The sequence below is a fragment of the Mastomys coucha genome, unplaced genomic scaffold, assembly GCF_008632895.1.
Source record: "Mastomys coucha isolate ucsf_1 unplaced genomic scaffold, UCSF_Mcou_1 pScaffold22, whole genome shotgun sequence".
NCBI classification, from domain to species: Eukaryota; Metazoa; Chordata; class Mammalia; order Rodentia; family Muridae; genus Mastomys; species Mastomys coucha.
The window spans coordinates 26,745,194-26,768,576 of record NW_022196905.1 but is presented as its reverse complement, the minus strand read 5'-3'; the positions used below and the strand labels follow the sequence as shown (position 1 = coordinate 26,768,576).

Below are 23,383 nucleotides of genomic sequence, written 5' to 3'. Positions count from 1 at the left end.
TTTCAAACTCTTAATCCTCCTGTCTCAGCCTCTGGAGTGCCAGGATTATTGGTCTGTGGCACCACACCTTAGCTAGTCATTGTATACTTTAAGTTGATGGACTGGACGGTATTTGAACTCATGTGCACATGCGTGTGTGTGCACATACACAGAGAGACAGAGACACAGAGAGACAGAGACACAGAGAGACAGAGACAGGAGAGAAAGAGAGAGAGAGAGAGAGAGAGACAGAGACAGAGAGAGAGAGAGACAGAGACAGAGAAACAGAACTATATCCCTGTGGAAGCTGAACTGCTTCAGAGTGGTTTGGTCACAGACCAACGATGCCAAGACCCTACCGCTCATCTCCCAGCACAAGAGCCTTTTCATAGAGCCGCCAGTGACCAGCGACAGGCTCTGCTTCCTTCCCAGAGGGAGCAATTCCTGAGAAAGAGTAAGGAGGAAGGCGGAACCTTTTAGGAACTGGAAGTTATGTCACTTCAGCACAGTTAACTTGTCGGAGCAAGTCATTAAGTACAGCTTTTACTCTAGCGAGGGGTTTCTGCTCCTCTGTTGAAGGGAGCAGCATCAAAGAATATATGTGCATATTTTAGAACCATCATAACTTCTAATGTGGAGCGGTGAGGTCAGATGGTTTCTATAATCTCTTACTTCCCCTCAATTCTGATTTCTTTCTGAGACAGGGTCTCATACAGTGCATGTAGAGCTTGAATTTGCTATGTAGTTGAGCAGAGTGAGCTCCGGATCCTCCTGCCCCTACCTCCAAAGAGCCTGATTACAGGCAGGCGCGGCCTCAGTAGCCTATCTTCACATAACAAGCGACAGCATCAGTTCTAAGGGGCTTCTTCCCACTTGCTCGGCTATCTCGTTGGGTCTCGTTCTTAATTTCCTCACATTTGGAGTTGGGCACAGTTGTGGTTAGAAAGGCCAGGGACTGAATCCCACCTGGAGATATTGCAAGTGTGTTCTGTACCCAGCATTCCCTTCTCTGTAGCCTGAGGTCTCCTGGGGGAAGATTGTCCTTTAGACTTCTGTCCCTCTCACTGGTCCCTCCTGGCCACTGTGAGAGTGACAGCCCAAAGCAGCAGCACCTTCAGGATCTGCAGCAGAGACCACTGTCTTCTTGGGAACCTCCAGCTATTGACAGAAGAACTGGACCACTGGGGCTGGGCTGGCTGGGTCCAACTGGAGCTCTGCCGCCACAGGAAATCTTTACACCAGTGCCTCTTGGCTGGCTCAGACCTGCTCCTCTTGGTGGAGCCCTTCTCTTTACCTCCCTTTCCATAGATGTCAGAGCTGAAACATGGCCTGGAGGGTTTCCCTGCCTAGTTCTACAGCCTCCCCTTTTATCCCTTTCCAAGTATTTCCCCAAATAAATCTCTTCTGCATCTAACTCGGCTCTGGCAGCAGCTTCCTGGAGGAGCCAGCTAATGCTAGGCTCCAGCCCCTCTTCCACGTCCAGCCTCCATTCTCCCTGGGTCGTGCTCCCTGTCCCGCTCTCCCTGAGCTCGCTCTGTTCCTCCCCTCCCCAGCTCTCAGAAGCACGCTCTCCAGGGTCTTATCCAGTGCCTGGCACATAGTAAATGCAATGACTTTTTGTTTCTGAGTGAATTGCATGCTCTGAAGCTGGGCACAGCCCTTCCCATTCTCAAAGCACAGAGCACATGGCGCCTTCTGGGTAAAGCTGGGAGCACCGGCTCTGAAGGCCAGAGGGAGACACCATTCAGGCTAAATCAGAGGAAGACTCTGAGGAGGGGAGACTGGGGTTGGAAGGGACAGTGGAGCCTCTGTAGGTCCTGGGAAGATGCACTCCTTCTATGTGCCCAGTGTGGTGTGCACCATTGTCTTAGCACTTGGGAGGCCAAAGCAGATAGATTTCTGCAAGTTACAAGCCGGCCTGGGCTATAGCAGTGACTTCAAGGTCAGTCTAAGGTACAACTCTAACCCCTCCTTCCAACAAAACAAAAGCCCCAAAGATATAACAGCAAATACCAGAGGAGAGATATTGAGAAGGGCAAGCAAGGGGTTCAGTCATTTGTAAATTCGCCTTCAAGTGCTCACATGATCTTTAGGTTTACATTGAGGAAGAACTGGCACAAGAGGTCTGTGCCTGAGCAGTCCTGCTCAAGGTATGGGAAGGAGATCGTCATTCAGTTCTGGGTGTACAAGGTGGTCCGAAGGAGCTCTTATTTGTTTGAGACCAGTTCTCCATCAAAGTTCGTTCATATCCAAGGTAAAGCCTTGGAACGATTATCTAGCATCATAGATACACCCTTCTTTGTGGGGTGGTCTGTCCTTCAGGAATCTGCTGTTCTTGAATCTAAGGTGGCTCCAGGTTCAGGACAACTGTGGGCCAGGACAGGACATTGTAAAAGGTGACAGTAAGATGATAGGTTGCAGGCAGGACGTGGTGGTGCACTCTTTTGATCCCAGCACACGGGAAGCAGAGGCAGGCGGATCTCTGTAAGTTTGAGACCACAAAGTGAGTCCAGGACAGCCAAGGCTATTATTACACAGAGAAACCCTGTCTCAATAAAAACAAAACAAAACAAAACAAAACAAAACAAAAGAGATAGGTTGTTCTCTGTGCCTTTAACCTTGAAAGGGAATGAAGTAAGTTAGGTCTCTCAAGAAACCAAAAGTGATGAAGCATGGTGCACACTGACCGTGTGCATGGTGATGGTGCACACACTGATGGTGCATACACTGTGCAGATGCTCGTAGAGTAATCTCCACATTTGAAAGGCTAAGGCAGGAGGATTACAAGTCTAACACGAGCCTAGGCTGTTTAGCAAAGGCACCACGTAAACAAACAAAGAACAAAAACAAAACCACGGGCGATGGAGGGGGTGATACAGACAGGAAGGAAAGCGCTTTCCTGGACAGACATCTACTTCTTATTCCCTGGTGTGAATCGGGCTCCATCCCAGGTTGGTGGAGGCTCAAAGAAAAGCTTACATCCACCCCCACCCCCCAAATCCTATCCCACTCATTTTGGACCCCTCTGTCTTCTGAGGGACAGGACGATGAGAAACAAGGTATAGCTTCCGTGCCGTAGACTGAGTGATGTGATCACCCAGGTGACGTCAAAAGAGAAACCCAGTGAGTGCCTTCCCTTGTGGTCTGTGCTAGCCCAGCCTGCCTTCCCATGGGGTGGACAGGAAGAGATCCCAAAGATCCTCCCTGCGGCACATGCTGCTACAGAGGAGAAAAAGAAAGACCCAGAGAGGACGAAGTTCCCCAGTGAGGCAGCACCCTGGCCACAGTCCCACAGTCCATGCCCCATACAGATCCAGAGGCTCCAAACTGTAGGGTTTGCTTTCTCCTAGCTAGGCTGCCTCCTGCTGCCCTGAGGCGTTAGTGAGTGCTTTGGACAGCAGACACTACGCTTATGGTAAGAGCCTCAGGATCATCCTGGTCATGCAGAAGAGGAAGCTGGGGGCCAGAGATGTCGATTTCTAAGGCCAGGGTCACATTGTTCCAGCTGGGTCTGTCTAATCTTTCCGAAGCTGGGCTCTTGATGTGATTCCTTCCAGCTTTTCCAGGTGATGGGCAAGGAAGGCTGTGGAATGTGGAAAAGGGAGCTGAACTGGATGTCAGGTCCTATGACGAGAGAGAATACCACAACCATGCTTTTTTTTTTTTTTTTAAATCTGGGCTTGTGCCCACACCCTTTTCTCTCTCCCTCACTGCCACCACATCTTTCTCAACCTCTGGAGAGGGGTTTGGCACCTTGGTTACATCGATCCTCTTTTCATTAAGCCTCGGCTATTACCTCCAGGTCAGGGCTAGTTCTGAAACCACGAAGATGGGCCTCATGGCTGAAGCAGACCCCATGATCCCTTCTTACACTGGCTCTGCCTCTTTCTTGCTGGGATTTGACTTCCTGCAGAGTGTAGCATGGGAGCTGAGGGGGGACTGGCCCAACTAGCCCTGATTTGTGCCTTTAAACTCTCTGAGCCCCCGTGGGGGCCTGAATGTCATTTGAATTATTTTTAACATCCCTATGAACCTTCAGTTTCTTTCTATCTTGCCTTTTGTTGTTGTTTGTGTGTTGGTTCGTTTGTTTTTGAGACATGGTCTCATTATGTGACTCTGGCTGTCTTGGAACTCATTATGTAGACCAGGTTTGCCTCAAATACAGAGATCTGTCTACCTCTGCCTTCTAAGTGCTGGGATCAAAGGTGTGTGCCACAACAACCAGCTGGGCTCAGTTTCTTCATCTATATGATGGGTATAAATACTAGCTTCACCAGATGGTTGGAAGCTGAATGGCACATCAGCTTGGAGACCTGGGAAACAGTGCTGAGGATAGCCCTCACCATGATATAGAGACCCAAGCCTCTTGCCCCATAGACTGATGATACTTTCTGGGTGTCATACTTCAAGAATAGAAGGACCTGGCCCCCTGAGCCATTTTCTGCTTATTTGGGGACCTTATCTCTCAAATCCCTAGTGCTAGCCCTGTTCCAGGTTGTTTTCAGGTCCTGCTCTGGCTGTGTGTCCAACCACCAGACAGGAGTATTGGTGTTGGATCAGATCTGTGCTGGAAGTCACAGAGGTCCTGTAGCACTCTCTTTGGAGTATGCCAACAGTCTTTCTGAAAACCAGGACTTGCAAAGAGCACTAGAATAAACCCTTCTTATCCCAGAAGATTCAGGAACTCCCAAGGTGGGCCCCAGAGCCCCAGCCCTGCCCTGGCCTCTTTCACCTGCCCTAGCTGAGGTTCATGGCCTCTTGCCAATCTCATAGACTTGGGTGTGGTAGCTGCAACTGGCTTAGGAGAACAAGGACAGGTTCTGGAGGTCTCCTCTAAGTCCCTGCACTCTCTTCTGGCTCCAAAGGAGACACAGCTCCCCCTTGACCTTCCTCCTCCATTCCCACCCTTATAGCCCAAAGCTTTGGCTCCCACAAATCCATCCTTCCAGGCCAGCCAGGGGCAGGTGACTGGACAGAGCTGAGGGACAGGATGAGTGGAGGCGTGGGCCAAGCAATGCATCCCTCAGCCAATCAGCAGCCTGCCCAGCCGGTGGATTCGGTTACAAGCCCAGTATCACCCCATACATCAGCCTTCCTCCTCCTCCTCCCTGCAGCTCCATTCATTGGCCCCGACACCCAGGGCCTGCTGGGCATCGCTTCAGCTCCAGTCTCAGCAGCTGCCTCGTGGGCAGCCAAAGGCAAGCATCCAGGGGGCTTTGTCTGACCAGGCTGGGTTAGGAAAGAATGGGGGCTCTGGGGGTACTTCTGGGGGTGATGACTTTCTTAGGGATTGCTCCAAGGGGCTCCCATACCCTTCAGTGGGACAGTACCTCTTGCCATTTGGTCCGGCCCATCCCTGGCAGCCCTCTGGACTCCCTGAGCTTCTTGGGCAAAGATGCCCAAGGCCTGGCATTATTCCAGGCCTTCTGGGATGCGCACCACACACAGCAGGTTTGTATCAGGCAGGATGAATCTGAGCTCATCACAGCATTCAGGGCCCTCTGTGCTCATGAGCTCTTGCAGCACTCCTTCATCCACACCCCTGGACCCGAGCTACAGAGAAAGCTCGCTACTCTGCAGAGCCAGTGGGAGGACTGTCAAAGGTCTGAGGATAGTCTTATAGAAGCCAGGAAGAAGCGAGCAACAGAGCAGAGTGGAGCACCTGACCAAGAGCACCATCGAAGGAAGAGAGGCTGGACCATTCCTGGCACACTGTGGTGCGGTGTTGGGAACTCTGCCGAGAATGCTTCAGAACTGGGTGAGCCCCAGGGGTTTGGGTAGCTGTTTGGCATGTATATGTGGGGTAGGGTGTTGGGCTCCAGCCTGGCCCTCATTCTTCCAGGCTGTGTTCTTGGAGAAGTGACTTAGGCACTTTGAATCTTGTTTTTAAAATCTATAAAATGGGTATAAATATGAGTAGCTCTTCATGGGACACTTAAGTAATGTCACAGATGTGAAAGGTCTTACTCAAGCCCAAAGCCCTCATGAATCACCGGAGGGAGGAGGTAGGCTGGGGAGGATCCAGATTCTGCTCGTCTAAACAACCTCTACCCATGAGGTACTTCAGTGGAAAGAGTCCCCAAAGACCTGGGCACAGCTCAGCATATTCAAGCTGACACTTCTTGAAGCTCCAAGTTCTTTATCTGTAAGATAAAGAGCCACTTCCCTTTGGGGGCTGCTGTGAGCTCAGCTTGTGGAAACATCACAACAAAGGGCATGCATCATTGCTTGAGCTGTGGTTGAGTGCTGTGTATCTGCAAAGAATGCTGCTGGAGGACCTGGCCTGAGCAGGCCAGGATGGCATCTCGGCCACCCAGTGCCTTGCTGTGACAGAGGAAAGATTGTACCTGGCCTGTCTGTCATTCCATCACACACACTTTCATTATCTGGAGTTTTATTTGGGTGTGAGCTTGGGAACTCTGTGAATCAGCTCTGAGGAAGACAAGTCCACAAGCTGATGGGTGGGCTCCTTTACTAGGACTAGGGAAAGGAGGCTGCCTGCCTGTAGCCTTCTCTGATAACTCTGGAACTGTGAGGGCCCTGGATCTGGAGAACAACTGCCCTGCACTGCCCATGGGCTAGAATGGGGAGGGGCATTTGCTATAGCAGGTAAGTGTAGCTGCTGCACGGTATGCAGGACCCTGCTCCAGTTTTGCTCCCCTTCCTCTCCATGCAGGTATGTTCCATGGCCCTGACCTCTGCTGCCGGGAACACGACCAGTGCCCACAAACCATCTCGCCCTTGCAGTATAACTACGGCATCCGAAACTTCCGATTCCACACCATCTCTCACTGCGACTGCGACGCCAGGTTGGCAGCAGTCAGAGAGGGCCTGGGGCTCGGGGACAGGCAGAGTTACCCGGTTCTTGGGGCTAGGCACTAGGAACCCAGAGAGTTCTAAAGATAGCAGCTGGGGCCGCTTCTTCCGACAGCCCTCCATGCAGGTGGGCAAAAACGAGGCTCTGGAAAAATGAATGAACCTCTGGTAAGGTGGGCTGCAGAAGGTTCCAGGAGGCTCTCTGGGGTCCTGGGACCTGAATTCTGATTCTGGGGGCAGGTTTCAACAGTGCCTGAGGAGCCAGGGTGATTCCATCTCCGACATCATGGGCATGGCCTTCTTCAATGTGCTGGAGATCCCCTGTTTTGTGCTGAAGGAGCAGGAGGCCTGTGTGGCTTGGCACTGGTGGGGCGGGTATGTGGCTGCCCCACTAGAGTCCTTGCCCAGTCAGCAGGGCATCCTGGGCTCTAAGACCAGGGAGGGAGGTTCGTTTGTCCTCTAGCACCCATGCATTGTCCTTTGGTTAGAGCTTTGAACCCTTCTGGGGTATTTCCCAAACCTAGTAGATGGGGGAATGGATGAAACTGGCAGAGAGGGCTGGAGAGATAACTCAGTGGTTAAGAGCACTGACTGTTCTTCCAGAGGTCTTGAGTTCAGTTCCCAGCAACCGCATGGTGGCTCACAATCATAATGGGATCTGATGCCCTCTTCCGGTGTGTCTGAAGACAGCAACAGTGTACTCATATACATAAAATAATTTAAAAAAAGAAAGAAAGAAAGAAAAAGGAAAGAAATGGGCAGACATTTAGTCCATAGAGATGATTCTGGGGGTTTTGAAAACAGGAATTCTGGGTCACTAAATGCCTCGACTTGTCCCCTTCAGGTGCAGGGCCTATGGCTCAGTGCCGTTTGCTCACCTCCAGCCCAGGACTTACTATAATGTCTCCTGGAAGGCTGAGACCACCTCCCTTACTCCCAGCCCCCAAAGACCAGCACCCAGCAAATACCCCCAGAAGAGGGGCCCACAGCAGATACAGGCCAGACGCCACAGCACAACCACCACCACTCCCCTCCAGACCCCCGCCATTTCCTCTAGCCCTGATCTGATCCCCAGAGGCCAGCCAGGAGTCCTCCATTCCAGCCTCCAGGATGGTCCAAAACATCAAGGTGAGCTTAAAGTCAAGCTTTTTAAGGGGTGGGGTGGGTGTTCTTCCCTCTGTGCGCAAATGTAGTGTTACATCTTTGTTATTATTATTTTTGTTATTATTATTATTATTATTATTATTATTATTATTATTATTATTATTATTATTTTGTTCTAAACACCTCCCGGGGCATCCCAACTTTCTTCATTAGATATAAGGGACTTCTGTAGTCTATAAATTGAGCAGTGCCATGCCCCGTTGAGTGTCTCACCTCTCTCAATACCAGCTGATAAAGTCTCAACACTGAGTACATTCCAGCCCAACCAACTCTACCCACTAGCTTCAGCTTCAGCTTCACAAGCTTCACTGGTTTCCTCCAAGGCTGACTGCAAGAGCTAGCTAGATACGGGGCTGGAGGCAGGCAGCCAGTGGTAAAGCATTGTCTACGAGGTGCCTGGTTCCATGCTCAAGCCTGGAAGAGACAGAAACGAAGTTCCCACAGGCCTTTGCACATGTTCTTTTCCTTTCTGGAGTCTGCTCTCTTTTTCCTCCCCCAGACTCAGCTTAGCAAGTCTCTGAGACCAGGAAACCTTATCTGGGACCCTCAGATAGCCACTGTGTGTGTTTGGAGGGGTGGTATGCAGGGAGGATTCATTCTATGTGTTTGACATTCCGTGAACATAAGGGAGGAGACCGAAGAGGACTGTGTAACCAAGCACATGTAACTGGTGTGTCTCCTGGATGGTAGCAAGCCCAGACGAGGCCTCCTTGGTGGACTGGACTTTCTTAACTACCACATCTGCCCCCAGGTGCCCACCGAGTCTGTCGAAGCCTTCGCCACCTAGACCAGTGTGAGCACCAGATCAAGCCCCAGGAAACCAAGTTCCATCTGCTCAACAGTGCCCAGACGCCCCTTTTCCATTGCAATTGCACCCGCCGGTGAGGCCTCCTGGGTGGGTCTGGGAGTGGGCTGCCTGCTGCCAGAACCGTGCCAGGACCCCTCCAAGGTTCCTCCAGAACCCTGGCACGGTTCTGGCACAGCCTGAGACTGCATCTGCCCTCAGTCTGGCACGTTTCCTGAGGCTCCACAGCCTGCCTGCAGGCACCAACAAGGTTTGGGAGCTCCTGGGTACCACCTGCTTCAAGCTGGCCCCCCAACTCGACTGTGCTGAGGGCAAAGGGTAAGCGAATGCAGAGCCAGGAGGGATGGGGGCCTTTGCCAAGAGCTGGGGCTGCTTTGTATATGCACCAATTGTGTGCTGGAGACAAAAGGCATGGTGAAGGGTCAGAGGGGCTTGAGCTGCATGTCATCATCCCTCTGACCCATGCTGCCCTGGGCCCAGCTCTGCAGCAGGCCATTGGGGAAGAGGATGTGTGCCTGTGCTCTGAGATTTAATTCTTTTTTGTTTGTTTTGTTGTTGTTGTTGTTTGTTTTTTCAAGACAGGGTTTCTCTGTGTAGCCCTGGCTGTCCTGGAACTCACTCTGTAGACCAGGCTGATGTCAAACTCAGAAATCTGCCTGCCTCTGCCTTCCAAGTACTGGGATTAAAGACGTGTGCCACCACTGCCCAGCTGAGATTTAATTCTTGTATGCCTTTGATATTTGATTCAGCTTTCCAACCCTCTTGCTCCTCTGTAGAATAGCTATAGGAAAGCCAGGTACGGGGCACACACCTATAATCCGAGTACTTGGAAAACTGAGGCAGGACAATCTACTTTGAGGCCCAGGTGGGATAAATAGTACTTTTAAGGCTCATCTAAAATACACAGTGAGATCCTGTCTCAGACAAAAACAAGCAAACCAAAAGACTGCAGGAGCCATGGAAATAGTGGCTGTGCTGTATGCAGCTCAAGACCTGCCAGACACAGAGACAGGGAAACAGGCTCCATCACTGACTCAGGTTTCCACAACCACCCAGTACTGGAACCTAGGCCTCTGGGTACTAGCCTCAGTTAACTCTGCCTCAGGGGTATAGCCATGCCCTCTCTGCTTTGCTGGTGACCCTGGCTTCACATCTGCTCCCCTCTGGGCCTTGGCCCTATTTTCAAAGTAGGGTGGGTGCTGCTGGCTCTGACCCCCCTTGTGTCCTCACAGCTGTTTCAGAGACCATAGGGCCGTCAAGGTGTCAGCTCGGCACTTGCAGAGGCTTCATCAGAACCGACTCCATTTCTGGGATAAAGGCACAGGTGGGGCCCTGGCACAGCCTGTGGAGCCCCCGGGGACATCCATGTCATTCTACAGCCACTGTCTGCAACTAACCCAGGCAATCTGGAGACCCAGGGGACAGGAGACATTCTGGAACTCGTGACCTCTGTTATAGCAGCTTGGGCACCAGCCTGGACCTCTTTCTTGGTGTGGCTATGTTCTGAGAGCCTTGGTCTCGTCTTCAAGGAACAGCATAGCATGGCTCTCATGGACTACAAGAGGCTTGATGGAAGGAACTTCAAGGTCCAAGTGTTGGACCACATATCCCGATATACTGGGTGACCTTGAACTGGTGACACAACCCCTCTGGGCCTGGATGTGGTATTCAGAGGCTATTCTGATGCCTTGGGCTTAGACCTTGTCCAATAACTTCATACACAGATAGAAATGGAGAGTGGCTGATTGCAGGAGTCCAGGAGGTACCGGAAGCAGGTACCTGAGTGTCCCTGTTGCTAGACCTGCCTCTCTGAGCCCCAGCACTCGACAGTGAGGCCTAAAGTCACAGGTGGGAGACCAAGGATACGAGAGAAATGCCTGTACCTGAATCCAGGGTGAGGAGTGCGTTCCCACGTTCTTCACAGGAGACCCCTTCTTTAAATAGTTTTGGGTCCCTCCTGGCCTGAACTAGTCTTTCTGTTCTAACTCTGAATTGAAATCTTTTCTGTGCTCATGAGGAGTTAGGGCAAGAGACCCCCTCCTCCACACTGAGCCTTAGTTCCTTCCTCTGAAAAAGAGGGTTAGGGGTGGGGTGTCATTATTGTTTGTTTGTCTGAGTCAGGGTTTCACTGTAGCCCAGGCTAGCTTCTGATATGTATAGGAGTATAACCTTGAACTTCTGGTCCACTTTCCTCTACCTCTAAAGTGCTGGAATTGCAGGCATACACCATCACACTAAGTTTTAGGTAATACTGGGGAGGGAAACCAGGTTGTCAACCCTTCAACCTGGTTGAAGCATGCTACTAACTAAATTCCACCCCCAGCTTGAAAAGGGGACCTGTAAACATGAACTACCTCACAAGGGTACTAAGGAGTAAATGAATTAATAAACATACACCCAGTAAACATTCTTCTCCTCTAATACACAGCTGAACTGAGCTTTGCTGTCTGCTTTTGAGATTCAGGCAGGACCTCCTCAGTTTGCGCATCTGTATAACGGGTCTAAAGATGTTATTGAGCACACAGGATTATTGTGGAAATGAAAGGAGATGACATGTGTCCGTATACAGTGGGTGCCTAATATACCTGACTAGCATTCCCCTTATATCTTTAATTCCTAGAATCCCTATCTGTGACTGCTAACAAGTCAGGAAGGAGCCAAGAGTGAAGCTGGAGAATTTAATTCCTAATGGATGACCTCCAAGATTGGACCATCTATCCGTTCCCCCCTTCCCCCATCATCCCAGATGAAGGTCCAGGCGAGGCTTTGCTGATTGTCACAGTTGAGGTGGTGCCAGGACTGAGTTTGGGGACCCCCCCAGTAGGCCACTCCTGGCCAAGACAGAGTGGCAGATGTGGTTAACGGCTGGAGCAGCAGTAAGAGAGAGGCAGGCAGGTTTGTGGAAGTTAGGCAAGGCAGAATGAGACTGTCCAGGCCCATCTGCCTCCCAAATCAGGGCCCCAAACCCCCTTCTTCCAGTCCCCGTTGGCCCTGGGGGCTGGGGGACAGGCTATTAGGGTCCGGGGCCTCCTGGTCAGCTCCCCAGGAGCCTCCACCACCAGGGTCTACAGTCTCCAGGCGCAAGGCTGGAAGCAGGCCCAGGCTTCGAGGCACAGTGGGTGGGAAGGCCCAGGGTCCAGGCAGCCCAGAGGGCCCTTCCTCACTGCTCCCTCGGCTGCCACTACTGTGACCCCTGTCAGGGGCTACCCGAGGCAGCTGTCGGCTCTGGGGTGAGGGACTACGGCTGCCACCACGGCGTTCACGGGATGAGGGGCGGAGAGCGAGACTGGGGAAGCGGGCTAGGCCCGGGCTGCGACTACGGTGTCTCTTGGATTTGCCAGGGCTGGGGCTGCGGGACTTGGGTGCCAGTAGCTCCAGAGTACTGTCATCCTCCCCCTCCGAGCTGGTGCCTGAGCTGTCTGTGCTGCTGCTGGCTGATTCTGAGGTAGGCAGCGAGATCTGGAGAGAACACCCGCCACTGGGGCAACTCCACTCTCTAGGCTGCCCACCCCCTCCCTCCCCGTTGGCAGACCCTGTGAGGTTGGCCTACTGGCCTAAGGTCACAGACAGAACACGGAAGAGGGGACATTCCACTGGGACACCTTGGCCTGCTTTGGTCCTACCATCTGATCCGTTTACCTGAAAGGGTTCTGTGACGCCAATGAGGATGCTGTGGTGGTGGCTATAGTAGCCCAGGATGAAGTCTCCGTGGCCCTTGGGTAATGACTCCTCACTGAAGGTCACCTGGTGGACACAAGGGTAGAGGCCCAAGCTGGGGCCAGGGGGGCAGCCTCAGGACTCCCTCCCCTAAGCAGAATCCTGGTGTCCCTAACCCTTCCCTCTTTGTAAGTACCTGGTAGATATTCCCATCCACTTCTTCGTGCTTGGCCCAGATGTAAGCCACATAATCCTTACAGTGACGGAAACCCACCTAGGGAAAGAGGACCAGGGTTGTGATCCCCTAAAACTAGCAGCTTTCTAACAGAGCATCAAACACGGGCTAAGCCAGTGATACACAGGACAAGCCTGCAGTCCCCTTCCTTCCTCCAGAGTGACTTCTTCCCCCCAGATTCTTAGCCTTCTCACCCGATACAAGCCGATCCAGTCCCAGGAGCTGCGGGCAAATACTGTTTCCACGCGGTACCTCACCACAGCCTGGTCCGGCCGCGCCCATTCGTCTGCTACCTCCAGACGCACCAGAGGTACATCATCCCTGAAGGCAAACTGCCCAATCAAGGCAGGAACAGAGGACGATGTCAGAGGAGACCCTTTAGCATTCCACATACCTAGAGCTCTTGGGCAGTGACCCATGCTTGTAATTACAGTATACTGGAGGTTGAGGCAGGAGAATGGATAATTTGAGTATAGCCTCGGGCAACAAAGCAAGTTCTAGGCCAGAATGGGCTACGTAGTGAAACACTATTTCAAAAATATGGTAAAAATCAAGCAGAAACCAAACAAAAATTCTGGCCTCCATTCTGAGCTCCCCTTTGCCCTGAGCCTTCTTATTTAGTCGATGGAACATGGATTTGAAGCCAGCCAGCATTCTTAGATTTGGCCTCAGCTCAGCCATTGTCATGTTATACAATGGTCGACTTTCTTAGCTTTTCAGCAGGCGGGCCCTTTTCTGGAATCTTTCTTTCTGGAATTGTTTAGTTTTAATTAAGAAAAAATTGTTTTGTGTGTATGAGTATTTAGCCTGCATGTGTGTCTGTGCACTGTGTGTATGAGTGTTTAGCCTGCATGTGTGTCTGTGCACTGTGTGTATGAGTGTTTAGCCTGCGTGTGCCTGTGCACTGTGTGTATGAGTGTTTAGCCTACATGTGTGTCTGTGCACTGTGTGTGTGAGTGTTTAGCCTGCATGTGTGTCTGTGCACTGTGTGTGTGAGTGTTTAGCCTGCATGTGTGTCTGTGCACTGTGTGTGTGAGTGTTTAGCCTGCATGTGTGTCTGTGCACTGTGTGTGTGAGTGTTTAGCCTGCATGTGTGTCTGTGCACTGTGTGTGTGAGTGTTTAGCCTGTATGTGTGTCTGTGCACTGTGTGTGTGCCTGGAGCTTGGACCTGGAGTTATAGGTGGTTGTTAGCTGCCGTGTGGTGCTAAACTCGAAATGTGGGTCCTCTGGAAGAGCAGCCAGTGGGAGAAATGCTCTTTTGACAGCTAAGCCCTCACGTCAGCACTCAAGGCTCTTGTTTTTCTACCCAGGGCTGACTACTGTTTCCCTGAAATGCCATTTGTGACAGTTCACCAGCTGCCCAGCTTAGGTGCTCACTCAATAATTTGCCTAAATGATAGCAAGGGAGATAGGTAAAGTCTGGTAGGACACGGGACTCTGGGATAAGTTCGATTTCCTGGAGCCAACAAGAGGCCAGAAACGGGTGGTTGGAGACCTCAGTTCATTTTCTAGCTCGACTGCTATATTGCTGAGCGACCTCAGACAAGACCCTGGTCATCCCCAGACTCAGTGTCCACCATCTGAAGCTTACTATTAAGGGACAACTTAATAACACTGCCTTGTTATGAGTCCACAAAGACAAATTATAATCATGAGTGGTTTTCCTCTGGGACCAGCCAGGACAACCAGGTGGAGTTTCTGCAGTGGCAAGCAGCCAGAGTCCTGGCCACCTGTGTCCCTAAGGAAGAGCTCACGTGGTGCCAGCCTCAGGCCTTTGTCTGGTCCCTGTTGATCTGGTTTCAGGTTTCTTTCACTGGCTTCAGAGCCTAGCTGTTCCAGAAGAAACCGGTACATTCTTTTGCTGTCCCAGGTTCCTAACTGAAGGGCAGGTCAAAATGTGCTGTAAGGCTTTGCAAGGTCAAAATCCCTCCAGAGGCATGGTGGTACATGCCCATAACCTTAGTCCTCAGGTACAGGCTGGAGGTCAGACTCTAGAATGGTCCTTGGTTGGACACCAGACCAGGCTACCAGAAAATCTGTTCTCAAAAAGACAAGAAAAAGAAAGCAAAACAAACAAAATCCCCAACCAAACAAAAAACAAAGCCCGGGAGAGGACGTTATCCTCAGGTGACCTGAGTTTATTCTCTGGATCCATATTCAGAAAGAGAGCCCCAACTCCCAAAAGCCATCCTCTGAACTCTTTCAGAGAGTGCACACCTGGACACGTAAATAAATATTTAAGAAGAAAAGGTGTGGAGGTGGGAAGCAAGGAGCTGCAGAGATGGCTCAGCAGTTAAGAGCACTGGCTACTTCCAGAGGTCCTGAGTTCAAATTCCAGCAACCACATGGTGGCTCACGACCATCTGTAGTGTAGTGGGATTTGATGCCCTCTTCTGGTGTGCATGAAGACAGTGACAGTGTACTCACATATATAAAATAAATAAATCTTTTTTTAAAAAAACAAAAACAAAAACAGAGGACCCAGGTTCAATTCCCAGCATTCAAATGGTGGCTTACAACTACCCACTCTCTTTCTTCTGGCCTTTACGGGTACCAGGTACACAGAAGCACACACAACCAAAACACATATATGCATAAAATAAATATCCCTGACACTAAAATAGAAAGGAGACATTGGAAATTTCAGGGTCTACTGCATTCAAAGGGATGGTGTATGTCAAAGGCCCTATATACGGTAGATGTCTGGTAGGTCACTTTGGGTTTTGTTTTTGCCACAGAGTCTCAATGTGTTCCAGGGAGGCCTGGAACTCATTATATAATCCAAACTGGATTTGAATTTGTGATTCTTCTGCCTCAGCCTCCAAAATGCTGTAATTAGAGAGACTGCCACTATGCTTAGTTCAATAGGTAATTTTTATTATTGTTTGACCCAGGGTCTCACCATGTGATCCTGGCTAGTTTTGAACTCTTGATCCATCTGCTTACAATTCTCAATCCTGGAATTGGCCACCAGCCCCACCTTACAATAACTTTTTTAAAAGTTTCTTTTTTAGCCAGTCAGTGGTGGTGCATGACTTTAATCTCAGCACTTGGGAGGCAGAGGCAGGCGGATTTCTGAGTTCAAGGCCAGCCTGGTCTAGAGTGAGTTCCAGGACAGCCAGGGCTATGCAGAGAAACCCTGTCTCAAAAACAAAAAAAAAAAAAAAAAAAAAAAAAAAAGTTTCTTTTTAAAATTTTAGTTCTTTCTGCTATGCTGGGATTACTGTGAGAAAGCCTGTGTCTTACTAAAGCTAGGGAAGTGCCCTACCCCTGAGCTGCATCCCAAGCCCCAGGTAACATTTTTTTCCCTGTCCACCACAGGACAGACAGGACAATGTGGCCTAATGCTGAGCTCAAGGTGAGGTCTCTGACTAAGGGCCACAGGGTGGTGGCACGTGCCTGTAACCTTAACACTTGGGAAGCTGAGGCAGGAGGATCATTAGCTTGAAGGAGCCTAGGACACAGCAAGAAATGATCTAAAAACAGTGACAACAAAAGCTCCCCACCCCATCCCTGTCCCAGAGTTCACAAGAGGCCATGCTTGGGCGGAGCCCCATGCCCAGCTGCAGCTTTGGCTTAAGTCCCATTGGTTGATCACGTGACAAAGGTACCATGAGAAACATTCTTTGGCCTTCAGGGCTCCTTCTTATCAATCCAAGAAATCCAGAAATTGCAGCTTAGGTTTCAAGGCTGGAAATCCGGGACCCACCCTGGTCTGCTTCTGCTACTAGACTTGGGGCCCAGCGCCATCTCAGAGGGAGCCTGAGGTTACCCCATAGTAAACCAGAGAGTTAGCATCTGACATTCTAGAAATGCCTCTTTTTACTTTGGCAACTAGGAACCTCAGTTCTAAACACAGTGAAGTCATCCCTGAGCATCCAGGTCTGATTGGATCCCCTGGTAGACACTAAACCCCAAGGAGGTTGAAGTTCCTTATGTAAAACAGTATATAGTATGTGTGTGTAACTGTACATCCCTGTATATGTTTTAACTCATTTCTAGATCACTTGTAATACTTAATGTAATGCAGATGATATGAAGGCTGTTGTTATACTGCACTGCTTAAGGAAAATGACAAGGAAAAAAACCTATACATGTTCAATACAGGCACACTTTTTTAAGAAAAGAATTTTGAAATTATTTTTCAGACTCTGTGCATGGGAAGGTGGGCACGTGCATGTGTGTAGGTGCCCACAGAGGCTAGAGGCATCAGATCTCCTGAATCTGGAGTTGTAGGTGACTGTGAGATGCTTCGTGTGGATGCTGGAAAATGGACTTGGGTCCTCTGCAAGAGCAGTATGGTCTTCAAATTTTAGGTTGATGCCCTAAACGTTTTTTGGAGGAATAAAGTCAGTTACAGATAGTGGGAAGATATGAGCTCTTCAATCAAACTGTCTTGGGTTCAAATCCTTCCTTGTCCTCTTACTGTGTGGCCCTTGGCAAGGGAGATCCTGTCAGCCACAGTCTCATCTGAAAGGGAAGATTATATCCCCACTCCCTCCTTATTTGAAGAAAACGGATGCTGTTAAGGACAGGTGGAAAGGTTAGTGATAGAGGATGCTCAGCTGGGTCAAGGGACATCATGAGGGGCAGGTGAGGCCAGGACTTACCTGCAGAATGAACTGGGCAGCAACAGGTTTGTGGTCACTGACAGTGTATTCCATGTGACTGCGGTAGCTGTGCTGGGTCACCTGGAGCCTGTGACTCTCTCGTCCTGAGGGGCTGGGACCTCCACTTGGAGCCTTGACCTTCCACAGAATGCGATCTGTCCAGGCTGGCTTCCTCTTCTTGGCACTGCAATAGGAGAGGGTAGTCTGAATTTCAGGGGCTGGGGATCAAAACACAGTGCTGGCTTTATCTTCTACCTCTTCCCCCCATCCCACCCCTTCTCATGGCTTACCTGGTATCATATTTGTTGGTACCCACATCAAACTTGAAGGTGGGAGCAAAGTTAAGGGGCCCTTCCTGGAAACCTTTCAAGATGGGCCAAGTGTTCTTGGCCATGTTGAGCTGTAGGGGATCCAGAAAGACAGAACAAAAGCTTGGACCTAGTACAGCATCCAGAGATGGGGTGGGACAGATGAGGTCAAGGGCAGAAACCTGAGGTGTACTGGTTGAGTTCAGGGTCAGGGAAGGGGAGCAGAATCATTACCTACCTGGTCCTTCTCCCAGAGCTGATGGAGTTGGTTGCTATCTATGGCGAACTTGACAAAGTGTAGGTCGTAGCTCTCAATTCGGAAGTTCAGGTCCCCAAACCAGAATACAAGGCTGCTCCAGGGTGGGAATGGGGGTCAGTGGGTCCAAGGAGTGCAAAAGCTCAATCTAGATCCTTCTGTCACCCACCCAACCCTTTAGAAGTGCCAATGGGTCGGGGTTGCCAGAGCCTTCAGTCAGGCAAGGGATGGAGGAAAAAGAGGGTCTAGAGACATTAGGTGAGGAACCTCAGCAAGAAGATATCCCCCAGCAAAGCTCCACCTTGCAGGATCCTCCCCTCCCCCACCAAACCGCTAGTTGCCTCGGTTTTCCTATAAGTCATACAAGTCCGCCTCACACCAGTCCGTAGGCCCACCATTCCCATCTACCCAACCCGGCACTTTGTACCCTCACTTACTCATGATCCAGGATGCCGTGTGCACCAGGTCCCTGGAATTGCTGGAGGCTAAGGATAGTTTGAAAGTTATCCTTGCGCTGTTCCGCCTTGTCCATGTGTGCGGGCAAGTGGCAGTTTAGGAAGCACAGCATGTGCCCAAAGGCTGCTAAGCGCACACTTACTCCGCCCTTGTTACCCTAGGGGTGAAGTTTGACAGGTCATGAGCCTCACCTGGGCCAGGAGGGGAGTCACTGGGCTGGGCATGAGAGCCTGTGAGGAGCAGATGAGGCTTAAGTTTAAGCGGGGATGAGTTCTAAGGAAAGAAACGGGAGGCTAGGACAGGGAGGGGCCAGAGAAGGAATGGGGCGGGGCGTAGAAATGAGTGGTGCTTGGGTTGGGGTGGGTCTCGGGATAAAGGATGCAAGCGTGAGGTGGGGGATCTTGCAAGCAACACTCAGGCCCATTCCCCCCCCCCGCCCCCTGCTCACCCAGTAGCCACCCAGGCCAGTCCGAGTACAGTCCGTCTGCACGTCCCGTAGGAAGGGTAGGTGGTAGTACTTGGCAAAGAGCAGCAGGATGACACCCTGCATTCTCACGGTGCTCACCTGCAGGAGGGGTAGGCATGCCGGGGACTCTCCGCATACAGCTCTCCCGCAGCCTCCGCCTTGACCCCCTACCCCCTCATCTCTCTACCCCTGCAATAGAGAGACCCAGCAGTCTCTCTGAGATGGGAGCAGGAATCCAAAAGAGTCCCTGCTTCTCACAAGGGTGTCTGTGTTGTTACCAGCACGAAGTTGAAAGGCCCCAGGGCGTCCATGAAGAGCTCGCTCCACTGGTCGGTAAAGAGAGCATCCTTGAGCCGTTTGTTGATCATGGAATTGACTTCTTGCAATCTGGGAGGTGAGGGGGAGGGAACAATCATTGGATTGGATTGGCTGTTTTAGAAATTCCTTCTATGGGTGTGTCCAGGAGGCCAAAATGCCCAGGAAAGGGGGTCTGCCCACCCTGCTCCTCACCCTATGGCAATCATATCTGCACCATCACCGTCGTGGCCACCGCTCAGGTGAAGAAGAGATGTGACATCGTCAGGGGGCATGGCGGTCCCTACATTCCATGTAACCACAGTGATCCTGGAGGCAGGTGCATGGGAGGGTTTACTGCTGGGTACCATTTTCCCACCCTCCCTTTCTCTTTCACGGGACACCTCCTGGGGAGTTAATTGGAGGCAGGTAAATAAGTAAGGGCCCTTAGAAAAGATCCGAAGTGGGCCTAACATCCCTAACTACCTTCCCGAGGAGATAAACCCAAGAAGCAAATCTCTTAGAAAGAGACAGCTTCTTCTAGGGTCCCAAAGTAGGTCCAGCAGCGAACTCCGCCCCCCCCCCCCCCCCCCCCCCCCCCCCCCCCGCCATCAATTCCTATTGAGGTAGACCGAGTTAAAATGCACGGTCACTCTGGAAAAATGGCCATTCTCTCTTTCCAAGCCCCAGAGAGGCCGAGACTGGGCCTCATGAGAGAGAGCCAGGCCCTCACCGGAATCCGGGGTCGCTCTTGCAGGTAGGCTGAGCTGACCAGGAAGACGTTGGGGAGGTGGTGGTGGCCGCTGCTGGGCTTTCTTGTGCCTGTAGGTTAGGGCTTGGGCACCTGCCAGGCCCTGCAGCTTGGGTGACAGGTCTTGGGAGTGCCACCTCAGGGGCTGGGGGCGCACAGGGGGAGCGGTTGGGAGAACGACTTGGGGAGCGGCTGGGAGACCGAGGTGGCTTGGGCAGAGGTGGTGGCACAGTCTGGCTTGAAGGGATTCCTGGCCGAAAGGTAGGGGACAGAAGTCCAGGGGAGCGGGTGCCAGACTCTGGGGGACCTGGGCTCACATCCAAGGGCAGGGTCTGCGGTGGTGGTGGCAAGACCGGATCCTCCGGGCTGTGGCGTGGAGCCTCTGGTCTTGCGCGGAAGGAGGGGGAGAGCCGAGGATCTGAGGCAGCTTGGACCCTTGGTGGAGAGGTGGCAGGACCAGCTGCCTGCGCTGGAGTGTGGAGACACCCCTCTGCAGGAGGAATGGGCCTGGGAACTACGGTATCTTTCTGTCTCTCAGCGGGCAACTGTCTCTCAGAAGCTGGGGTAGTTGTCACAGATGCTGGAGCCAGGTGAGCCTCCTGAGAGGGTGACAGAACAGGACTGGGCACTGGGGAAGGACTGGAGGGGGACAGGGGGGGCTGCTCCTGAGAGGCTAGTGCCAGGCTTAGGCCCGAGGTTGCCAATGCCGGCTTGGAGCCCACAGTGGTGGGTGATAACTGCTTCTGATCTCTGGAAGTTGGAGATAGGACGGGCCCCAGGGGAGCTGGAGTCGGCCTTGGCATAGCAGAGGCAGATATTACTAGCTGCCCCAGAGACTTTGGAGCCAGGATTGAGACTGAGGCGACTGGTGGAGGCTTTGGTCCTGCAGCGGTGGATACTACCAGTTGGCCCACAGACGTGGGAGCTGGGTTGGGGCTGCGATGGGGTGGAGGTCTTTTCTGTTCTCCAGCGGTGGAGAGTGGAGCTAGGATGGGTCGGGGAGATGACAAAGCCAGTCTCGGCCTCTCTGAAGAAGGTGACACAGCTGCTCGTGGTCCCACAGGTGCCAGGGCCAACCTTGGTTCTGAGGGTGCTGGGCCCGTGTTCTTTGCTGGAAGCTGAAAAGTTGAGTTTACCTTCTAGAGGACAAACAGATGAGTCAAAGGGACTTTAGAAAGGGGCTGAGCCCTCACTTCCATATAGCCCCCAGTAGATGCACACAGCTAAGGACAGATCATTCCAAGGAAGTCCTTCCTGTTATCGCTCTCCAATCCATCCTGCTCCAGGTCAGTTTCTGTCTCAGAAGAGACAGGATACAAAAACCATGCTTCCATCTTAAACTTGAAACCCTGTTCACAGACGGACAGATTGAAACCCTGAATGGGTTGAGTGGGAATCCGAGAGCTCTCCTATTCTTTCTGGTGGGTACCTACTCCCTCTCTCCCCTGATGAGCTTCCAGGGCAGCTCCCCTTGCAGAGGGCTGCTGACTCAACACCCCAAGTCCCTCCATGTTCCTTCCTCCACAATGCCAGTATCCCTTAGGTACCCCTCACACTCTACCCACCACCCCTGACCCCTTGGTCACAGCCCTGCCTGTGCTGATCCATTCCCAGTGGGCCATGCAGGGTCAAGAGCTGGCAGCGGAGCCTGTCTCATGTGTTCCCACCCTAGCTTTGGGATTTGAGGCAATGTTCCTCAGCCCACAGACTCTTTCACATCTGTAAAACTAAGGGGCTTTTGGAAGGGTCCCTGACCACACTACATCCTAAGGTGTGTGTGTGTGTCCAGGGCAAGGGACACACATACTCTTAGCCCTCTGCTTGCTCTGGTCAAACCCCCCCCCCCCCCCCCCCCCCCCCCCCCCCCCCGCTTTGGCTTCCCGAGTGCTGGGGAGGAAGCCCACCCTCCTCCGCCAATCAGTATGGTCCGACGCCACGCCTCTCTCTGCCCAGGCTGTGCCCTCTTATCTTGCTTGTTCTTTCCCCACCTGTGAGGATAGGCAAATGGGCATCCTTTACACCTGGCAGGTGGAAGGACGCCTGCCTTGTCCACTCTGTTTATGATGTTCCCAGGCTCCAGAGGGCAGGAGAAAGCGTCCTTTGCCCGGGAGGACAGAGGAAGGTCTACACTCGCCCCAGGGTGGCCCCATCCTGCTCTGGAAACGCAGTTGATTCTCCATCCCCGTCCTTCTCGGTTCAGAGAACTTGAAATTCTACTTCCACCTCCCTCCCTGAACCCCACTTTCTGAGGCAGCACATTGGGTACTCTCCTCGGCTCCAAGTGTCCCACTGTGTGCCCCCTCCCCCCAAGCACCATACCGCCTCCAGCACTAACAACTTAGACATCCCAGATGTCACAGTTCTAGTCTTCAGACACAAGCCCCCTCATTTTTGCATTGGCTCAGAGAGGACAAGCAACTTGCCCAAGGTCACACAGCAAAGCTGGAGAACAGCTGGGGTTCCCTGACAACCAATCCAGAGTGCTTCTGGGGGACTCTTGGCTGTGGCTGATTCCATTTCTCTGTTGGCATCTGATCACCGCCCCTTCAGCATGACCTTTTTGCCCAGTCTCTGCTTGGTGGGTGCAGAAAAGTGCCAGTCCCTTAGCCAGGAGCATCAGGGTGCCTGCAGAGTGTGTGTGGTGGGGGGAGTGTGAGATCAGGAATCAGCAATGGGGGCTAGGCTTTGGGGGTTCTTACCTTCGAGGGTGTCCCAGCTTGCAAAGCCCCATGGGTCCCAGGCAAGGGTCCTAGTCCAGTCCTGGTCCCGGGCCTGGCACTACCACTCCTGCTCTGGCCCTCCATGTCTGCAGCAGCCCCCGGCAGCCCAGCTTGGCTCCCTTGGGTTCTGGCTCCAGCTCCTCAGCTCCCAGGAACCAGTGATGTCATCAGCCATTTCAACCTGCTGAGAATTTAAAGGCGCAGGCACCCACTTCCCATATTGAAGGTGGCAAGGGCTAAGTGGCTACCCACTAGGAACACTTCAAGCTGGCTGCTGATGTTAGGACATCCAGGGGTAATAGAACCACCCATCAGCTTGGCCCACCTGAGTGCTGAAGGAGACCCCACCTCTCTGCCTCACCCTCCAGGCAGTAGGCAGGACCCACCCTTGCTCCAGGGAGGGGCACAGACACACTCGCAGGTAATACAGGGACAGGTGGTTCAGAGGTCAGCAGCCTCCTCTTCGGGGCCTCAGGGACATCTGCCTTGCTCTGTCAATTTCCTCACTTTCTGTTTAGCTCAGGACTTGTCTTGGCCCCCACCCTTGCCCCATTTTTAAGCCCTGGACTAGCTCCCCCTCCACCTTATCCTTGCCTGGCTCTGTTCTTCCCATACCAAAACCAGACAGTCAGGCTCCATCCACTGGAGTCTTCTCCCTTTCAAACTCTGCCAGCACCTCCTCTTCTTCAGACATCCCAGTGCCCTCAGTTGTCTCCCGCACACAAACCGGTCCCAGTCCAGTCCCAGCTTCTAACACTCACTCACTAGCAGTGGCTCTGAAAGGCACTTGTCAAGGTCACCCCATAAACTAAGGAGATCTTCTGAGTTTCAGTGACTTAACCCAGTGATCCAACCACCTTGAACC

The 23,383-nt window shown here is 52.1% G+C and overlaps 2 protein-coding genes across 7 annotated transcripts; one reads left to right on the top strand and one right to left on the bottom strand.

Annotated features, from left to right (window-relative positions):
- Positions 1–5,097: 5,097 nt before the first annotated feature.
- Pla2g3 (phospholipase A2 group III) lies at positions 5,098–11,490 on the top strand. 5 transcript variants are annotated; one of them, XM_031341942.1, is made up of 8 exons: positions 5,142–5,737; positions 6,656–6,788; positions 7,036–7,170; positions 7,736–7,923; positions 8,711–8,840; positions 8,966–9,082; positions 9,997–10,088; positions 10,166–11,239. In XM_031341942.1, exons 1-8 carry the CDS (start codon positions 5,224–5,226, stop codon positions 10,387–10,389), a joined length of 1,533 nt encoding a protein of 510 aa, XP_031197802.1. In that variant the 5' UTR covers positions 5,142–5,223; the 3' UTR covers positions 10,390–11,239. The 5 variants fall into 5 exon arrangements, with proteins under 5 accessions (XP_031197803.1, XP_031197802.1, XP_031197801.1 ...); XM_031341941.1 differs by having other exon boundaries at positions 7,640–7,923; XM_031341943.1 differs by having other exon boundaries at positions 5,098–5,737; positions 7,640–7,923; positions 9,997–11,189.
- Positions 11,429–22,675, bottom strand: Inpp5j (inositol polyphosphate-5-phosphatase J). 2 transcript variants are annotated; one of them, XM_031341939.1, is made up of 13 exons: positions 22,498–22,675; positions 19,781–20,937; positions 19,264–19,377; positions 19,032–19,140; positions 18,736–18,852; positions 18,269–18,444; positions 17,814–17,925; positions 17,558–17,667; positions 17,268–17,451; positions 12,851–12,988; positions 12,618–12,695; positions 12,404–12,508; positions 11,429–12,223 (listed from the first exon to the last, which is right to left on the bottom strand). In XM_031341939.1, the coding sequence occupies exons 1-13, from the start codon at positions 22,600–22,602 to the stop codon at positions 11,717–11,719; spliced, it is 3,012 nt and encodes a 1,003-aa protein (XP_031197799.1). In that variant the 5' UTR covers positions 22,603–22,675; the 3' UTR covers positions 11,429–11,716. The 2 variants fall into 2 exon arrangements, with proteins under 2 accessions (XP_031197799.1, XP_031197800.1); XM_031341940.1 differs by having other exon boundaries at positions 19,781–20,916; positions 22,498–22,663.
- Positions 22,676–23,383: the final 708 nt, after the last annotated feature.